Consider the following 19776-nt stretch of genomic DNA (forward strand, 5'->3'; position numbering starts at 1 on the left):
TGTTTTACTTGATTTTATAATAATGTCATACCGACAGCATATTTACTATGGTCATCATTAAGGAAAACACAACAACATTTGCATTGGAGACCATAGTTTTAATCTAAACATATAAAATTAACAATATGTAATAAAAATACTAACAATTTCATATTAACAAAATGATATAAGTATAAAAGAAAAATTGTCTGATTAATAAAAAATACTAACAGTTCATATTGATAATGACAACAAAATGATATAATTTAAAAAAAAAACTATCTGATTAAGTGCATTGCTGCTATATTAGTAAGGTTAAAAAAAACATGCAATTTGTTTAGTTAAATCAAATTATTCAACCATCATGTCACGGTAAAAATGTGCTGCTATACCTATGTTCTGTGGTATGTTTGTTCGCTGTTGTTCTTTATTCCGACTATTGCTATAATTGTAAACTCTGTAAATAATATAAGTATAAAACTTATGTATAAGTTGTACTATAATAATCTTATTTACACCTCTTTCTATCATGGCATTTTTCAAATATAATTGATCACTGTGTGAATTGAGCATTGTATGGTTCTACATCAAAGAGGAAGACTATAGCTTATATACGAAAGAACTACATTGTTTTATATTAAAAGCAAGTTTGTTTTTATTTTTCTATAAAATGCAACTAAATTAAATATAAATAAAACAATTGTTCTAACTTTGAAATACAATTTTCAACTTTATGGCTCAATTTCAATATTTGCATAGCCAGTAATATCTTTTATCTCCACACAATCCAGAGTGACGTTCATGGTTATTCTTCCATATCTTTTGGCCTTTATTGTAATTGAGTGCTTCCATGTTGAATTTGCAGGAATGTCGCTAGAACATAAAATGAAATATAACTAAACAAGAACAAATGTGAAATACACTCATATTTAGACATAGGTGTATAGAATATGCATAATTGATAAATCATAACCTTCAAGGGTGGTATGTTTAGCCACTTGGTGCAGAATTTAGTTGCTTCTCCTGGAAGAGGCATGTTAGACCCCATATATGCTGATGCAACAACTATTGTCTATGTGTAAAATAGCAACGTTTATCGCACATAAGGCTTTTGTTGCCAATCATTCGTCAAAAAGTCTACGTTTTGTTTAACATCTCGGATTAGTTAAACAAACACAAGGACGTTGTTGAAATGTATCTGTGACTGAATGTTACAAAGAGAAATATATTTTTGCATCATACAATTAGATGAACTCAAATGTTGGTACAATTTTCACTTTCGTTTAAAAAAGGGCTTGATGTTGTCCATTTATTTAATTAGTTTGACGTTTTTGACTATTTATAACCCAAGGACGAACATCGATAAAAGAAAATTATCTACGGTAAATAATTTACTTAAAGGGAAGCGTAGATAAAATATGTAACAGAAAGACAGTTGAAAGTTTTCTTTGTCATTCAGATATATTTTTTTGAAAAATGTTAATTTAAATGAAGTAAAACAGTGTCCTTGTTAAAGCAATATACAAAATGTACTTATATTGGATGCCGAATTATATTCTGGATGCCAGTCTTTGAGCCTTCCATTGACTATAAGGATACCAAAACCCATTGACTGCGAGTATTTCTAAGTGTGTGTTTATTCATCATTGACTAAATGTACAGACGGAAGTTTGAGTTCATACAAAACATGTGACGCCACGCCCGAAATTTGCGCCTGCTCCAAATCATGATCTTCAGCCTTTTTTAGTATTATTTGTTATTGTAATCTTGATTCATTAATAAGATTTGGAGTTTATTGTGTTTCCATATCAATACCAAGTATACATCATACACCTTATCGCTATTTGTCCGCCATTACTGGATATCACACAGGTTCCCGTAAAATTTTGACGTCATAAAACAAAATATCTGACGCCACAATGGAAAAATGATTGTTGTATGCGTCAAAAGGTCAAGCGGCAGGGTCAGCCGAGATTGGCGATAAAGTGTATTGTTAAGGGGGCTAGCTTAAGCCTGTCCCTGGTTGCGGTATTTTTTCACTGCGTTGAAGACCCGTGGTCATTGGTGGTTGTTGTCTCTTTGGCAGATCCTTTATCAAGGCTGTTCAATGATAAATCGATTAATATATAAAGATTCGACAACAACACTTCGTTAGTTACGATATCTATTCACTCTAGAACGTTAAATGTTTTAATATCTAATTACGAGGTTAACCGAACAATTTAAATTTTTATAATTCAACTGCTGAAGGAGGATAAAATATTGTAGACCTCGGGAAAAGTAGTAAAATGTGTAATGATGAATGGAAAATAGGTAAATCAGTGATAATCACTGTGTGGTTTATCAAGATATCACAATGGTAAGAAACGGTGTAAATCCAACAATAATTGACAAATACGTATGTTCAAGTTTACCTGATTTTTTCCTCTACGTTCACTATACCGTTAGCTTCAACATGAACAACACATTTCGTCATTGGTTTCGATAATGGATTTTTCAGAGACACGTTTATTTCAAACGGTTTATATCTTTTTCCAGACTTTGGAGCCTAAAATACATTTAATGTTTTTTAGTAAAAGTAAAATTAAGTACATATTATGTCAATTATTTCTATTAAAATAGATTTCGTTGATAGAATCTCCATTGTAGGAATTATCTCTCGTGTGTTACTCAATCATTGAAAATGTCGTTACCTTCAAAATTTAACCAGTAAACGTTACCTTCTTTGTAATATAAATTCAACAAATACAATTCTTACATTTTATTGTAACTTTAGCATGCTTATAGCTTGTATTCTTATCATAGTTTAATATTTTTGTGTGTACAAGACTTTCTTGTATATTAACAAATATTTTATTTCGCAAATGTTACTTCGTTTATTATTACCTCAACTTCTATATCTGGTCTCCTAAGTCTGTAGTCCTCCTCTTTGATATGTACTTTGCCAGTCTCTTTGACTTGAGCCGTAGCAGTTATATTCATCATATATTGCTCTTCGAGATGGTCTAGATAGTCATCGGGTTTCAGTGTAAACTTAAATGTTTCCTCTAAAAAAACGTCCACTCATGCATTTATTAAATTCAACTTTGTCAATTCAAAATTGGTACACTAGTTTCTTAATTCATATATTGGGGTAAATTATATGACTGAACTTTCATAATTGTGATGTTTATTTCAAAAGAAACCAAAGCGTTGTCGAACATCATACATGTATACATATATCAAGAACAGGTCGCTTTTACAAGAACTAAAAATATTTATAACATCAGATTAAGATATCTTCAAAAAGTATTGGAGTTTTATTTACTACATATATCGTTCTAAATCACAAATGATATCAAGCTATAATAAAATATACTTATAAATGATTCCTATATTTAAGCAGGAAGAATGGAAATTATTTTCATGACTAAATGAATGACTATGCTAAAAATGGCGTATCTTGTGACAACCATGATTGACTGAAAATCTTAAAACGTTGGGTATACAGGAAAGTGTACATTTCATCATAAACATCTTTTCAAATTTTTGGCCATTTTTTTTTTTATTGTTTTGCACTTTTATATGTAAAATATACAACATACGAGTAAATTTAAAAGGAGCTACCAAATAAAATACCTTCTTCATATTTCAATCGGATGTCATTGTACCGCTTTTCAGCAAATTCGTCACCAGTTTCACCAGTATAGAGCTTTGGTTCTACACCTATATCCAGGACCGTGATGGTCCGTACTTTATGATCTTTAGATTGGTTTTTTACTTTGACCTCCACGTCAAAATTGCTTCCGAGTAAAATACCGTCATTACCAACAATATCCATCACCACATCCTGTAAATTTTAAGTGTTATTTTAAAAGATGATGTTATTTGTGTCCTAATTGTTTGGACTGAAAACGTACTATTTATTCCGGCAGTTTGCATACAATTTACAGATATTCTATCACAAAGCACGACACATCTGTTATCCTGTTTAAATTTTCAAGTAAACACGGTACACAAGGTAAATCTGATATGTAGTCAGCACTTTGAATTCGGTCTTGACATGAATATCAAATTATATGGTCATTTTTATGAATTTAATGTTAGTATTAAATATTCGAAATATTAATGATTTTCTTAACAAAGGCAAAGGTAACCTCAGACGTAATTTGCACAACATTTGGGAATTTTGGGTCATCCATGCTCTTCAATGTTGTACTTGTTTGGCTTGCAAACTATTTTGATCTGAGAGTCACTGATAGGCGAGTGACTTATTTCAAAAAGACGCTTAGTTAACGACTTTAATGCACCCACCTAACACACGGCTGTATTACATATCATTCGAAAGCTAATAACCTGTACTTTCTGTTTTGCCCGGTCGTAAAAAAATCGTACGGTGCATTTTCTGTTAAATCAAGGTCAAAGGTCATGAATGAACATTCCAATTTTTGCGATTACTAAACAAAAAGCCATTTTCTAATTCTTGTACCATAAAATTTACCAAAAGATCATATGAACTTTATGGAACATGATACATTATTTCCAAATCAAACAAAACATAAGAAGTTAGATGCGCCATATTTCCCAAGAAATTGAAATTGATCATTAATCCTAAAAAAATGAAAAATTGTTCCAAAAGCAAAATACATCTTGGGGAATCGATATTTGTATGCTTAAAAAATAGATAAATGTATATGTTTTAGGTCAAGGAATATTTGTTTTGTAATTTTAAGATGCAACTATTAATTATTGTTCATAAAACAGCCTTGTATTGAAGTGTTTGCAGTTGCTCAAAAATCTGCCATCTGCAAATAGTGATAATTTTGTTATTCTATGTTAAGATAGCACATCGCTTATTGTCAATATAATAAAAGAAGGGGTATTTAAAGTTCGAAAAGAATATATACGAGCTAATTGTGGTAAAAATATGTTTTTTACGAAGTCAAACATATTTACTTTTTGTAATCATGTTTAAATGCAAACATGACTTTGCGACTGAATCGTAGGCAACATTGAAATAAGTAACCTTGTAAAGAAACACTTGCTTGTCCAAAGCGGGATGTAAACGAACTAAATAGAATTCTGCTGCTTCTTATTTAGTTTAAAATCGTGTTAGTCATATTAAATGTGTTTAGAAGTTGAATCGCTTTAATTGTTTGAATAAAAGATGCTTTGATCATTTTCAACATAAGCTTTTAAAATACAAATGCAGGTCATTGTGTATGTAAAACACTATAAGCAGTTGTGAAATAAAAAAATGAACAAGCTGAATACCCTTCCTGACCTCATAAGATCATTCGCTGTTTTAGGCAATGATCGTTTTCATGGTGTGCTGTGTTTTGTGGACTGTTGTTCGTCTCTTTGACTTTAATTTAATTGTGTTCATTGTTTTAATAAAGTTTATTTGATTCATGGTTTGAGATGTTGATTGTCCCTTTGGTAATATTTTACTTTGAAGACATTAACTTGCAGTAATGAAAATCGGCAAAAAAACGAACAAGAGAAGCAACAGTATACAAAACCTAACATATAAAACTACAGATTGAGTAACACAAACCCTCCACAAATATTTGGGGTGAACTCAGGGGCTCCCAAAGGGTAATCAGATCATGTTCCACATGTGACACCCATCTTGTGGCTATGTAATTCCTAACTCGGTGCCAAGCCTTATTCGGTAGGTGACAATCAAGGCAGAGATGACGGATTGGAACTTATCAGTCGTCATCTGGCGAAATAGATATTTCATAATTGTCAACCAACTAGTAGGGGCGTCCATAAAATGTTCTAAGGGATAATTTCAATTTTGCATTTGAACTCTGGTTTAAACCCATATTCGAACCACCATTTTTCTTCAAATGTCCTGTACCAAGTCAGGCATATGACAGTTGGTATCCATTAATCTGTTTCTTTGTATGTTGGCGTTTGTTTTTGAAGCAGTTCAGTGTTTCTGTTATATCGTTGTGTTCCTCTTATAGTTGATGCATTTTCCTTGGTTTTGGTTTGTGACCCGGAGTTGTTTCAGTTACTAGTAAATCGATTGATGACTATTGAACAGCGGTAAACTATAGTTGCCTTTATTTAATATCTTCATTGTGAGCAGTTACGCACTATCACGAAAATCGTGAAAGTAAATGCAAGCTCTGAAATATTGTATCAACTTGGAGATATATACTCCACAAGAAGATTCCACGAAAGCGCGTTACAATTGGGCAAGTGTTTAAATAAAAAGGTTTATTTAATTTCGCGGGCAGTACGTCGACTGAGCATGCAAAGAAAAATTAAGGAAATACAAAACTCTACATTTATACGTCATATCATAAATATTTCGGACTTGTTATTGTTTCAGAGGATTTTCAGTGAAATCGGTCTCCTCCTTTAGTAGCATAGATATGCAGCCGTTGCTATAATATTGCTACATAGAAATGAAAATTTTATAATTTGGTAGTAAGGAGTGTTTTTATGGGTTCATTTATGCTCTTCTCTTTTTGTCGTAAAACTTGTTTTCAACCAACCCTCATCGTCGATTTCAAGATACGTGATAGAGTTAACTATATCTGTTGAGCCTTTTATTTTCAATTTGAATGGAAAATACGATTCCAACATTGTCACAAATTTGGCACTATTCAGTGAGATGACATCATCTATATAGTGGAAAGTGAAGTTTCAAGATAATGCTAGCTTCTTTTCAGTCGTCATCAGAAACTCTTGCATGAAGTCATCCTCGTATTAAAAATGAACTAGTCATTCAAGCTATTCAGGAAGTCTAGTTGTAACTAGAATCGTTGCGTAATAATGGATTTTTTTTTCTTCAAAATTATTCTCATTTGATGAATTAATGCATTTAAACAATGAACAACGCAATTTAAGCAATCAAGAAGTCATGTTTTATAATGTTTTTACTAGTTTTTTATTTCTTTGAAATTTCAATTTATTTTTTATTTATGTTTGTCTAAATCTTCAATTTCTTTTTTATCGTTCACATTTAATAAATAAAAGGTCTTTTCACTACATCAATATTTATAATAAAGCTACAAATCAAACAATTAGAAAAGTCGAAAGATGTTTAAATTATTTCAGTCTGGTAGTTAAAATGCAGATTGCAATTTCTTAGTTTCGCTCCCTTTATTTCAAGCAATAGTATAATTTGCGCACATATTTTTTTACTTTAAATTTTTCAATTTCTTAAGAATTTGTTGAATAAATCTTATATTGACAACATACAATGTTTAAATAGGAAGAAATGCTTAAAAGCTGTTTTTTTCGCAGATGGTGGTATTTTGGGCAACTGTATGAGTTGTTATGATTTGCTGTTTGTTTAGAAGTAAGCATAATTTTAGGAAATTTATGATGTCAAAAACTTCTTTGATAGTCATTACAGGGTTTTACTTAGTTTTAAGTGATTATCAGTTGCATCAGATAGAAAAATTTGGGTTTTCACACATTTTGTTAACTTTGGCTCGAATTTCAGGAAACATGTGCTGTCTAGCAAAAAAACGCTTTAAATATTTTAAAATGCATATGAGAATGTCTGTTAATCTCTCTGCTAAGAGTTTAAATTGTTTGCATATATGAATTTAGTGTATGAAAGTCATACTATGCAATCAAGATGAAATCTTAGAAAATATGTACTTATTCGTCCTTGACCTTTGATCTTGATTTGACGGAAATTGCACCGTACGATTTTTTTACGACCGGGCAAAACAGATAGTACAGATGTGTAGCTTTCAAATGATATATAATTTAGCCGTGTGTTAGGTAGGTGCATTAAAAATTTTATTTTATGGTTAAAGTCACTCGCCTATGATGAGTCATATGTAGACGAAATGCGCGTCTGAATTATTAAATCATAAGCCTGGTATCTTTAATAACTATATGATATACTACGTATTGAACAAAGTAAACTTTAACATAATTATGTTTAGAATTTTACAACGGTGAATACTATTTAAAACCATACTGGATATTTTAAGTAAATAGCGAATTTTTTTTTCTTGAATTCCATTTTGATATCATAAGGTTAGAAATATAAAATTTAAAATACATATTCTTTAATATATAACTTCTTGTTTAAATTACCATATGTTCAGCTTCGTCAACTTGTCGTACTTTCTTCGATGCTTTACCAGCATTTTGCACTGCTAGCCGTTCTTCTAAAGTTCCTGTTGACAAAACACATATTTATTTACCATTTTACTTTGCAACAGCATAAGACAGATAGTTGATTCGCATTTGTAAGACATTTCTGTGTTAGGGAATGATATGGACTTGTTAGCAATCATTCATTTCCTTATTTTATAACAAATAAAATTTTAATTTTACAGTTTTGGACGTTAAGTAAAATCAACCATCAACTAACCATACTTCAGTGGAATTAAAAAATAAAAATATGCTTTGCTACTCTGTTGTTCTGTCAAATGCAACGTTTGCCGTTGATTAATCTCAATTCTGCGATGAATTATATTGTTCTTCCCTGAGTAAATTCCATGTGAAATGGGGGACAACTCTAACTAATTAGATGTAGATACCTGCAGTGTCTAATATACAATGCAATGTGAAATAAGGAAATGTTGTATTATTATCAATGAGACAAGTACCCAACAAATACCAATGAAGTAGATGTTTTCAATTATCGATCACAGTATGCACCTTCAACAATAAGCCAAACCGATGTCGCATAACGAGCTACAATAGTCCCAACATGACAAAATGTGAAACAAATCAAGACAAACAAACCAAAAAACAAACAAACAAACAAACATGCAAACAAAAGAGGTGAGGAGATATTTACTTTTTATTGAGCATTTAACAACATCCCGTCAAATCGTTAAATAAAACATAGAATCTATGTATCCGTATAAGAAATGTACATCCACGTCACGTCAAAAGTAAATAACAAGAAAAATGCATTATACTGTAGCTTAAATGATAAATGCATATTTCGAAAACACATCTAGAATGAAATTCAAAACAGTGTGGCTGTGGCCATTGATTGACACATTAAATTCATCCATTGACTGGGACAATTTACGTGAACGTTTGTCTGTAACGACCACTGTTCACGACGTACATACGATATACATTTAAACTGTGGGGTCACCAAAGGTTTCTTAACGCCTTTAATTATAAAATAATTCGAAAAATTAATCAGGAATATAATAAAAATATAAATCAAAACATCGTGTTATTTCTGATTAATTTTTCGAATTACTTTATTAAGGTGTTGAGAACCTTTGGTGACCCCATAGTTTAAGTGTCTTTAAAAAGTACATATTGAGCAGTGGTCGTTACATACAAACGTTCACCTAAATTGTCCCGGTCAATGGATGAATTTAATGTGTCAATCAATGGCCACAGCCACACTGTTTTGAATTTCATTCTAAACAACTTCAAATATATTCTGTAATATCTATATTGGCGGACGTCATGGATGCTAAGTGGTAAATGCTGTTACGTATCACCCGTCTCGCAATATACTTATAATTTACTTTTTTTTCTAGTATTCGACAAAATCTAAATAAATTATAAACGTACCTTCTTTGTATTTATATTCATGTGTAATATCAAAACGTCCATCATCTTTACCCCAATTCCATGGGAACAGTGACTGATTTTTATCGTATGGTTTACCATCTGGCTCTTTCGTACTTATATTTTTACCAACTCTGAAATCAAAAGTGAGGGGGTAATACTGTTCGATTATTTACCACTGCAGTGTTGTAAATACCTTTTTAACTTGTATGTAACGTTGTGATATTATCTTTAAGTTAAAACTGTTGATTTAATAACTGTAGGTTGTTTTGTGGCCAAATTAGAGTTGATCAATAGCCCTATTCATAAACGTTTTAATATACTCGACAAACATTCTATACATTCTATACAATAAGTCTTCCCGTTTGAGGGCACTGGGATATATCAAAACCTTTATTTGATCGAAATGATATCAACACTCACAAGTTTTTAAAGCTAGATGCAAAAAGGCAAAACCAGGAAACTTTCCCCAATGAATTGCTTCTGTATGTTTGAAGATTGTCAGCTTAACCTCTATTGATACGTTAAACGATTTAAGCAAGCGAAACAGATATATATATATATATCTACCTAGATGTGTCTACATCAAGTTTTTCCCATTTCGATGATGAAAGTTTAACCCATTTAATAACATCAGCGTTTACTTCAGCAAATACAAATGGCAGGTCATACTGCATTCTGCCAAGTTCTCCTCGCTTTATTGCAGTAACTGGAGCAGGTCCACATCTATAAACACCTGTTGGAAAACAACAACTCTGTATTAAAGAACGACAACTCTCCATTAAAGTAAAACATTGAAATTCCAAAGAGAAAACAAAATGTTCAACATGTTGGTAGTCTTAACACGGATTCCATCTCAAATTATTGTCACAATAATCTGTTCGAATTCTTATGATAAATACATCTGAATCTGGAAATCGTTCTTTTTTTCTTATTTCAATTTCTGGTAACCGGCATTGTATAAATGTTTGCAATCAAATTAACAGTGAATATACATGAATTACCTCCACTAACTTCTTGTGGTGTTGCATCGATGACTTGCCAACCATCATAGCCATTCCCAAGATCATTCCGGGTCATCCAACACTCATTCCATACATGGAAATTCCTGAAAAAAGCATGTGTGCATTCAAAAACATTGTTATACTTCATTATCACAAAAAATGTATGTATGAGGGACGGTTAATGGACTGTTGACTGGAATAATATTGGTAAATCCAGAGTGTTGTCTTAACTACTGCACAGTTAAGAAGGTCATCTATTTCTGTGGGATATTTTCCTGAGTATCCGTATCATAACAATCTAAGAGTCTGAGATAGCACTGCTCCAAACACTTTGTTCGGTTAATTTAAGCGAAAGGACTGGGCTATATATACGTAAGACAAAATTAGATACACATTCCAATACATATGAATTAAACTTATTTTACGTAGGTCAATGAGTGATTTTAATTTGTCCTCAGTTTTTTTTTTCCTTAAAGATTCCATGCGTTTTTTTGTTGTAAGCAAATTTGTATCTCTTACGTAACAAGTGTGTATGTTTGTCTAAGCAAAAGAAACTTACCATACTGAATCGCCAGTTTTAAGTCTTTTAAGTTTTCCAGTCTTTTTATCTTTTTCATATTCTTCATCAATAGCTACACTTCCATCTGAATCGTGGGCCGAACTAAAGTTTGTAACACTCCGACATGGCAGTCCTAATGCTCGACATACTGGAATATAATGAATCAACATTTTACATAAATGCAGATATCACCTTGTGTATCAAATACTATGTTTAAATGCATTCTTGTAATTGAGTTACGTGGGCTACTTATACACTTGACATACAAATATAAAATATAAAATTATATTTTTTAGTCATCCGGGCAAATTTGGCAGAGCCTTTACTTTTAGTGTGTAAAAAACAATTTGCATGGATTTTCATCAATGTTTTACAAATGACATAGGGAGGAGTGTAGTAGGAAATATACGAACAAACTAACATAATATACTAACCAGTTGTAGTTATTGCCGAGAAAACCCAACACTGTCCGTATTTGACACTCTCCTTAGTCTCGTCGTATTTGTTGAGAATGCTCTCACTGCTAGACCACATGGTTGGTGAAATACCATCCTCATATTTCCCACTCCAATTTCCGACCAGAACGCCACCATCATTTGCATTTACCTTCAAAAGGAATATAAATGATTATGATCCGTTAAGTGGAGTTTATCTTTTATGTAAATCAGACTAAGAACGTCGAATAAAAGTATTAAATACTTTTTTTTTAAATTTTACTCGAGGGACCGTAAATCGTAAATATATGAGAGGATTATTGAACAGGCAAATCAATCAATAAATGTAAAATAAAAGAAATACAAAAGCAAAAATATAAAATCTTTAACATGCATACAAACTTGTTATGCCCCACCTACGATAGTAGAGGGACATAATGTTTTCTGGTCAGTGGGTCCGTCCGTTCGTCCGTCCGTTCGTCCCGCTTCAGGTTGAAGTTTTTGGTCAAGGTAGTTTTTGAAGAAGTTGAAGTCCAATCAACTTGAAACTTAGTACACATGTTCCCTATAATATGATCTTTCTAATTTATATGCCAAATTATATTTTTTATCCCAATTTCACGGTCCACTGAACATAGAAAATGATAATGGGAGTGGGGCATCCGTGTATTATGGACACATTCTTGTTATTTATTATTTTGTACTTAAACCAGACTGTAAGTTTTCTCGTTTGAATTGTTTATACATTTGTCAAAAAATCATATCAATTACCTTATTCCAAAAATGAACTATTTAAATGCCAAAAAAAAGGCACAAGCAAGAGCCAACCGTGCAATACCATCATGGTAGTGAAGGTTGTTATAAAAAGTCACCTTCATCATCATCCTCATTTGTCAAACTTTAACCTGAAACTTGCACTATCATTTTCTATGTTCAGTGGACCGTGAATTTGGGGTCAAAAGTCTAATTTGGCAATTAAATTAGAAAGATCATATTATAGGGAACATGTGTACTAAGTTTGAAGTTGATTGGACTTCATCTTCATCAAAAACTACCTTGACCAAAAACTTTAACATGAACGAACGGAAGAACGGACGGACGGACGAACGGACGCTTAGACCAGAAAACATAATGCCCCTCTACTATCATAGGTGGGGCATAAAAATTAATTGGAAAACATATGGTAAACAAAAACAAATGGTTGTCGCTAAGTAAATAACAGGCTCCTGACTTTGGACGCGCAGATACAGAATGTACCAGGGGTGAACATGACTTTGTGGTTAACTTTATCTATTTTTTTATACGTAGATAGTTTGTCAAGTATTTTAATGAGTGAACGAAACATCAATATATAGATTCAAAAAGGTTTACTAAGATTTCCGAATGCCCGATGCGTGTACATTTTTTTTCATTTTTTTCCTCAAAGATATAACTTATTTAAAACTTACGACTTCTGTGATAGCTCTTGACAACTTAATTGGGTCGCTCATATCAATTGTTGGCTGACCACCAAAATGTTCCAGTAAAAGGTCCAAACTGATCTCCAAAACCTTATTTTCAAACTACAACAAAACAAATAATATCACATATATATATGAACAATTCCGTAAAAATAATACATCACTTTTCAACTTTCAAACTATCCTTTTGAATTCGTACGCACATGACCACTGAAAATCCACTGTCCCTTCTTGTGACTCTAAGGACTTTCCAGAGTTGGGGTCTTTTTTTTGTGATATTTTTGTTTTGGCTTTGGTATTTGGTTGCTTCCTTTGTATTTTCCCCCCTTTTTACATATACAGGCTAAAAATCAGATAAAAAAAACTCATTAGCGACATGATGTATCAGGATAGTCGTCTGTTCTGCAAATACGGAATGTATCCTCTTGACGATTGTGACATTATGACAAAGTTTGAATGCCATTGTCAGGTGGTTGGTGGATAGCAGGAGACCCTCACCCTGTCCACGCATCCCAAATTTTTATTTGATTTTTTTTTTGTTTTTTTTTTTTGTTACCTTGATTTGTTTTTCCAAGTCGTTTTGTGAATATTTCATCGTTTTCACGCAGTTGATACAATAAATATGTTATTATACAAGTATTTCAAATCAAAATTATACCTGCGCAAAGTTCCAAACTTTTGCGTTGATTTGTTTATAGTTGCCTTGAAAAACAGCTCCAGTGTCATTTAAAACATATTCATTTAACAGACTGGTTGTTGCTAGATAGCACTCGTCATCTTTAATAAACAAAGCTTTATTAATTATGGATACTTTGATTGAAATAACGCGTAAAATGAGGTACAAGACTTTATATTTTTTTAACATTTTCAAATCAGTATTTACATAAAATGTATCGTCAAACTGTATAAGAAGTCCTGTAGCAGATGCACCAGAAGAATATAGTGTGAACGTTTGGAAAGACAAAATCTTTTACACAATAATTGTTATTGCTTTGTTACAAGCGATAAACGTGGAGTTATTCGTTTGTAAAACACAAAAACAAACCACACGAAACAAAAGATGTACTACGTTTCCTTCGATTTCTAAAAAAAAATTATTATAATTTCGTCAATATGCGTTTTCGTGTTTTATATGTTATATGTATAATTACTTGACATTACATGTATCTTTGAATTTTAAATTTTTATTTTGAACTTGAACTTACGTCGCAACATTTTTGTAATTGCTTTTTCTGGTTAATTACTTATATGGAGTATATAATTATTACTTACGTTCACACCATGGATTCAATAAAATAGTTATATCGCTGCCACTTGTATACTTGAATAACAAGGGGTCATCTTCCGCTTGGATTTTCGATGACGTAAGAATAGAGAATTCCCATTCCCCAATGATGCAGTTGCATGCAGGTGTAATCTCTACTTTGATTGTGTTGCCTTTTTTCTCAACCATCTTAGCATACCATTCGGAATGATGACCGGTACCATTGGCATTTTCATCCATATCGAATTCAACAGCTGTACCTTTCGGTGGTTTCGGTCTAGATCCTTAAAAAAAGAAAGACATTACTCATTATACCACATAGCATCTGTATTTGTTGAAACAAATAAGTACATGTACTGCAAATATCAAAACATTATTTTCGTGCAGTTTATGAATTTTGATTGCTAGGGTCAAATTTGTTGGTATTGATTTTTGTGTAGGTATTTATTTATTCTTTAAAAAACTGATTTATGCACAGGAATTTTTGCACTTTGGGCGCATGAAATCATTTAATGTTCTGTTTTCATATATTTGGACTGTAATAAGATTAGCTTAAAGCGGCACGCTATCTACTATTAGTTAATTTGTAGATCTTGTCCTAGTTTTGCGCCCCGTCCATCAGTACACAGAAAGCTTTGAAAGTAGAAAGGAGATAATTGGTGCTCTGTGTCTTGCTCCTTAATCATTAGAAAGCCCGTCACCTTACTGTTATTTAGATATATATACAATACTGTCCGAATATTTAAGCATGTACATTATCACCATATCCACACTAAATGGGAAATAAAATCAGACTCCTTTTTAAATACCTCTTTCAGAGAGTGAATTGAAAATGGTACATAATTTCAATGCTTTAAACACATCATAGATACCAGGCTTACAACTTTGTACGACAGACGCACGTTTCGTCTACAAAAGACTCATCAGAGACGATCGAATAAAAAAAAAAGTTACAGAAAAAGACCTAATAAAGTACAAAATTGAAGACCATTGAGGACTCACAATGCCAAATACACCAAATATGTAGGTTGCATGAAGTGTTTCTATTATATCAATATTTTTTCAGAAGCTTACCAGTTGTGAAACAGAACTCTAAATCGTTCTCCTTCTTGTCATATTCTCTGTCAAACGTAATGGTCAATGTGAAGGACTGACCCCTACGGACAACCAACTCAGCTGGCAGTTTTTTGCTATCGCCCTCTCTTACTCTTTCCTCGGTGCATTCAAATTTGTCTGTGTGGTGATTCTTGGTGTTGAGAGGAATGTTGAAATCGATACCAAGAACATGGAAACGTTTGTTGACTTCCTCTGTAAAACAAAATAAGGAGAAGGTTGACTGTGATCTAAGTTCAACTCAGCTTTTGTTTTGTTAAGATTAATTTATTAAGATTTCAATGGTGTTTTCTGTATTTTTGTCTTACCCTTTTGTGTGTTTGACATCAGTACATATTCGCCGAACTATGATTATAGATTTTCTTTTATAGATCATAATTCTTAAATGAATAAGGCACGTATTGACTGGATTGTTGATAAAGGTTCTACTGTACCGGTTTTTTTATGGTTGTTTTAATTTTCCTGCTAATATCAAAGTTGGTTTGGTCTGTTAAAAAACGGTAGGTACGATACATAGTATAGATGTTGTTAAGAAAGCAAGCTAGCTATGTGATATGGGTTTGAATAGTTGATGATGGCTCTGTGGTGGTCCTTACTTACTAACATCTATGTAAGTTGGTCTCTGGTGGATAGTTATCTGATTGGCAATCAAACTGAAACTTCTTTTTTAATATATACTACTTAGTCAAACGCTTGCATTACTTTTTGATAAAAAAAAATATACAGTCAAACCTGCTTAAGAGACCACCGGTATTTAGCAAAAACCCGTCTTAAAAGACCACTAATTTTAGGTCCCCTCAGGCTCTGTATGTTATTTTATATAAATTTAACCTGTATTAAAAAAAACACCTGTCTTAGGAGACCACTTTTTTGCTCTCCTTTAAAGGGTCCCTTAAAACAGGGTTGACAGTATTTGTATTCAGCTAGTACCTTCCTCATCTTGTACAACGGGTTTTTGGTCTATTATTGGTATTTTTTCAGGTGGACTTTTGCTTCTTCGGCCCCGACTTCCACTTCTGTGACGACTCCCACTTCTGTGACGACTTCCACTTCTATGACGACTTCCACTCCTGTGACGACTTCCATGTCTCTTACGACTTCCACTTCTGTGACGACTTCCATGTCTCTTACGACTTCCACTCCTGTGACGACTTCCACTCCTATGACGACTACCGCTTCTGTGGCGCCCACGTGATCCAGATCGACGTCTGCACCGCCTTTTGTTCCTTTCCCAACCACATACTTTATCTTTAGGTGGCCCATAACATACTACTCTGCAGTTACTTGAGGAATATTTAGCATCTCTTTCATGATTTTTACGTCTCCTTCTTTGTGGGGAGCGCTTTCCCCTCTTGTCTTTCATTCTTCTCTTATACATCTGAATGAAGAAGCATACGATTATAAAACAAAGTCAAAAAATAAATATTTATAACTGTTCTGAGAAAAAAAAATATTATTAGCTATTCTTATGTCCCTTTTCAACTGAGAGATTATTTTAAATTGTTAATTCTAACTTAGTTTAAATTCAAAAAGGTTTTAATCTTAATCTTTAATCTAATAATATGCCATGCTCTTTTCTTTCTTTAATTATTGAACTTAAATTTATGATTCGTAAAAAATTAGTTTTGCGACATGTTATTATGACATTTATTTTGAAGCGATTTCGTTTCTTTCAAACAGTTCATTTCATATGATGATAGATTTACTTGTGTGTTTCGTCATGAACATGTATGAAATATGTGCCACTGGACGTAAATCAAACAACAATAAATTAATCACTGACATTGTAAGGTTAATTGAAAACAACAAATAGCATTATAGGATCACAAACTTGGTATCAATGAAAAACATGTACTTTCAAGAGGCGGCAAATGATTGGGTAAGAAATACTAAGTATATATAGTATATTTTCCCCTCTGTTATGTTTAATTTCTTAATAATCACTAATTATAATCTATACTGCAATAACCTGGTCATGGTTTATGCTTATATTTATTTGTTATTTTGTTCTAGTAAGCAGATTTTTAAACAAGACCTTGACTTCGTTGTAAAGATATAAATAAGCAGTTATAAATTCAATAATTCAATATGCCGTAGATTTAAAAAATAATCAATTTACAATAAGTCTTTGTTAACATTTCTTAAATGTCTTATTTAGATCGAATATATACCGACTAAAAAATAAAGTAAAATTGACTCACATTGATTTGGAAATGAAGCAGTCCTCTTAAATTTTTACCCAACTATCAATTGCTTGTTGTTCTATTTTGTTGACATACGGTTTCCGTAGAGACTGGCATCACTTTACGGATAGACGGATACACTTCAGATATATTGGGTTGAATAAAATTGAATTCTATTTTTAAAGTATTAATTTATTTTTACTTTGGTATAGAAATTGGTTTTGCTTACATGAGCATTAAAAAAGTTAAATCGACAGGTAAAATCAATAAGCATGTGATTAAATACAGAAAACATATGCTAGATACTGATAGATATTTTCCTCATAGTGACATTTGTTTGTATATAGTTAGTTGGGTTGCTTTCTTGGAGACTCCTAATGAGCTATACAAGGTCCTCTTATTTCTTTACATTGAGAGTACAAGTGTACCTTTTAAAGTAGTTATTACTGCTAGTGTTTGCACTAACTGACAAATATTTACTTTTGATGGGTGGAGTGGAGGTGCTTTTACTTTTTAAAATACTGTTAAAATGGAAACAGATATAAAGACGATGCCCTTATGTCAAATAACACAAGGAGTCTAAAACAATAAATACAAACTATTATGAAACAAGAAAGTATAATGACCTCTTTTGAGTTTAGTATTACTATTTCATCTTCTTAATTTATTCATTGCACAGCTTATAAAATATTCTCTGCAGAAATGCAGAACGGTGTCCCCTGGCAGATTGTTTAAACATTCTTTACATTTAAGGGAAAATTTGGGTACTCGGGAACCTAGTATAATTGAAAAGTGGTATTTGATTTATTAAATTATGAAACAAAATCCCTATTCATGCAGTTGACTAACACAAAACAAAGGATTACCACCTTGTATGGTACACTATATTTAGATTTATTTATTTTTTTAGTTTTTTCCGACACTTATGGAATAACAAACTTAATAATTTTTAATTTACAGTTTAACTCGAACTTAGAAGACACACAATCGCACCTAATTTGACAAAATGACTGTTTTGGGTAACATATTTGAATCTAACAATCATTCAGCAGAATTTGTCAAAACCAGCCAGAATCATGACTGCAAGTGATATACTGAAACTAGTATATATTTGTTTAGGGGCCAGTTGAAGAACGCCTCCGGGTGCGGGAATTTTTCGCTACATTGAAGACCTGTTGGTGACCTTCTGCTGTTGTTTTTTTTTCTATGGTCGGGTTGTTGTATCTTTGGCACATTCCCCATTTCCATTCTCAATTTTATTTGCCATAAAATTACTTTGGTCTACAGTCTGCAGTTTTTAAAACGGGAAGATAAAAGGAGATGGTATGATAATAGATTCTTTTTTGCTTTCTGATAAAATGATTTATAGTCTTAGATATACGAATTTTTCATTAGTTGTTATTGGGTTTGAACTAGCTGAAAGGAACTGCGAGTCCTCTCAGATCTGTTTTTCAGTTGTGTGGATGTACATGTATAAGTACCCGTCTACGTCAACTCTGTGGTTTTTTTAGACGTTATTTCTATTTGTATCCATCTGATTAGTTAAGCCTTTTCTGCTGATGTTTATAGTTTGTTCTTATCTTATGTTATACTGTTACACCACTGTCCCACGTAGGGGGATGGTTAGCACCAACTAGCTAGTTTATCCCCGCCCATCCCAAGTAAGCAGGAGCCTGTAACTCAATGGTTTTCGTTTGTTCCTGTGTAAGGTATGTTTTGTTAATTATTTTTTTTTGACGTTTGTTTTCTTCGTTTGAATTGTTTTAATTATTCATTTCGGAACGTTTTAAAGCTGACTATGATGTATTGGCTTTGCTCGTTGTTGAAGATCGTACGATGACCTATAGTAACTGCTATTAGTTTCTTTGACATTTAATTTGGTCTCTTGTGGAGACTTGTCTCATTGGCAATTATACAACATCTTCCTATTTTTATATTAGACATAATATACAGTGTAAATTGTAGTTTCTCGACCATTTATAAACGTGTTTGTCCACATTATTGACATAATCGGTTTTTTTTTCAGTATTGTATTTTGAAATTTTGCTTTGCTTATTTATAGAAGCAGATCAACGTCCGGATTTATCAGTTGTTCATACCGGATAATAGAAATCACTTTGTAACTTTGAGTATTTTAATGTCAAAACAATGCGATGTTGGATTGTTGACAAATATTATAATATGAAACGTTTTCATAACTTTTGTTCTGTTTCAGGTCCACAAGCTGGACTTCTGAGTACGACATACTCGTTTTGGGCAGTCACCTTTACCGC

At 32.3% G+C, this 19776-nt stretch overlaps 1 protein-coding gene across 1 annotated transcript; it reads right to left on the minus strand.

Moving 5' to 3' along the window:
• Positions 1 to 239: 239 nt before the first annotated feature.
• LOC143079508 (annulin-like) lies at positions 240 to 17642 on the minus strand. Its single transcript, XM_076254877.1, has 16 exons — positions 17522 to 17642; positions 16251 to 16698; positions 15282 to 15515; positions 14216 to 14491; positions 13602 to 13720; positions 12932 to 13045; positions 11484 to 11655; positions 11050 to 11197; positions 10491 to 10594; positions 10057 to 10222; positions 9490 to 9620; positions 8035 to 8117; positions 3598 to 3808; positions 2866 to 3026; positions 2394 to 2527; positions 240 to 852 (listed from the first exon to the last, which is right to left on the minus strand). The coding sequence occupies exons 2-16, from the start codon at positions 16696 to 16698 to the stop codon at positions 711 to 713; spliced, it is 2643 nt and encodes an 880-aa protein (XP_076110992.1). The 5' UTR covers positions 17522 to 17642; the 3' UTR covers positions 240 to 710.
• Positions 17643 to 19776: the final 2134 nt, after the last annotated feature.

Source organism: Mytilus galloprovincialis, chromosome 6 (genome assembly GCF_965363235.1).
Source record: "Mytilus galloprovincialis chromosome 6, xbMytGall1.hap1.1, whole genome shotgun sequence".
NCBI classification, from domain to species: Eukaryota; Metazoa; Mollusca; class Bivalvia; order Mytilida; family Mytilidae; genus Mytilus; species Mytilus galloprovincialis.

Coding starts and splice junctions, on each gene's coding strand:
- LOC143079508 (XM_076254877.1), bottom strand. CDS start 16,698: ATGTATAAGAGAAGAATGAAAGACAAGAGGGGAAAGCGCTCCCCACAA. Junction 10,223..10,490: donor ACCACAAGAAGTTAGTGGAG/GTAATTCATGTA, acceptor GTTTTCCAACAG/GTGTTTATAGATGTGGACCT. Junction 8,118..9,489: donor TGAATATAAATACAAAGAAG/GTACGTTTATAA, acceptor TTTTGTCAACAG/GAACTTTAGAAGAACGGCTA.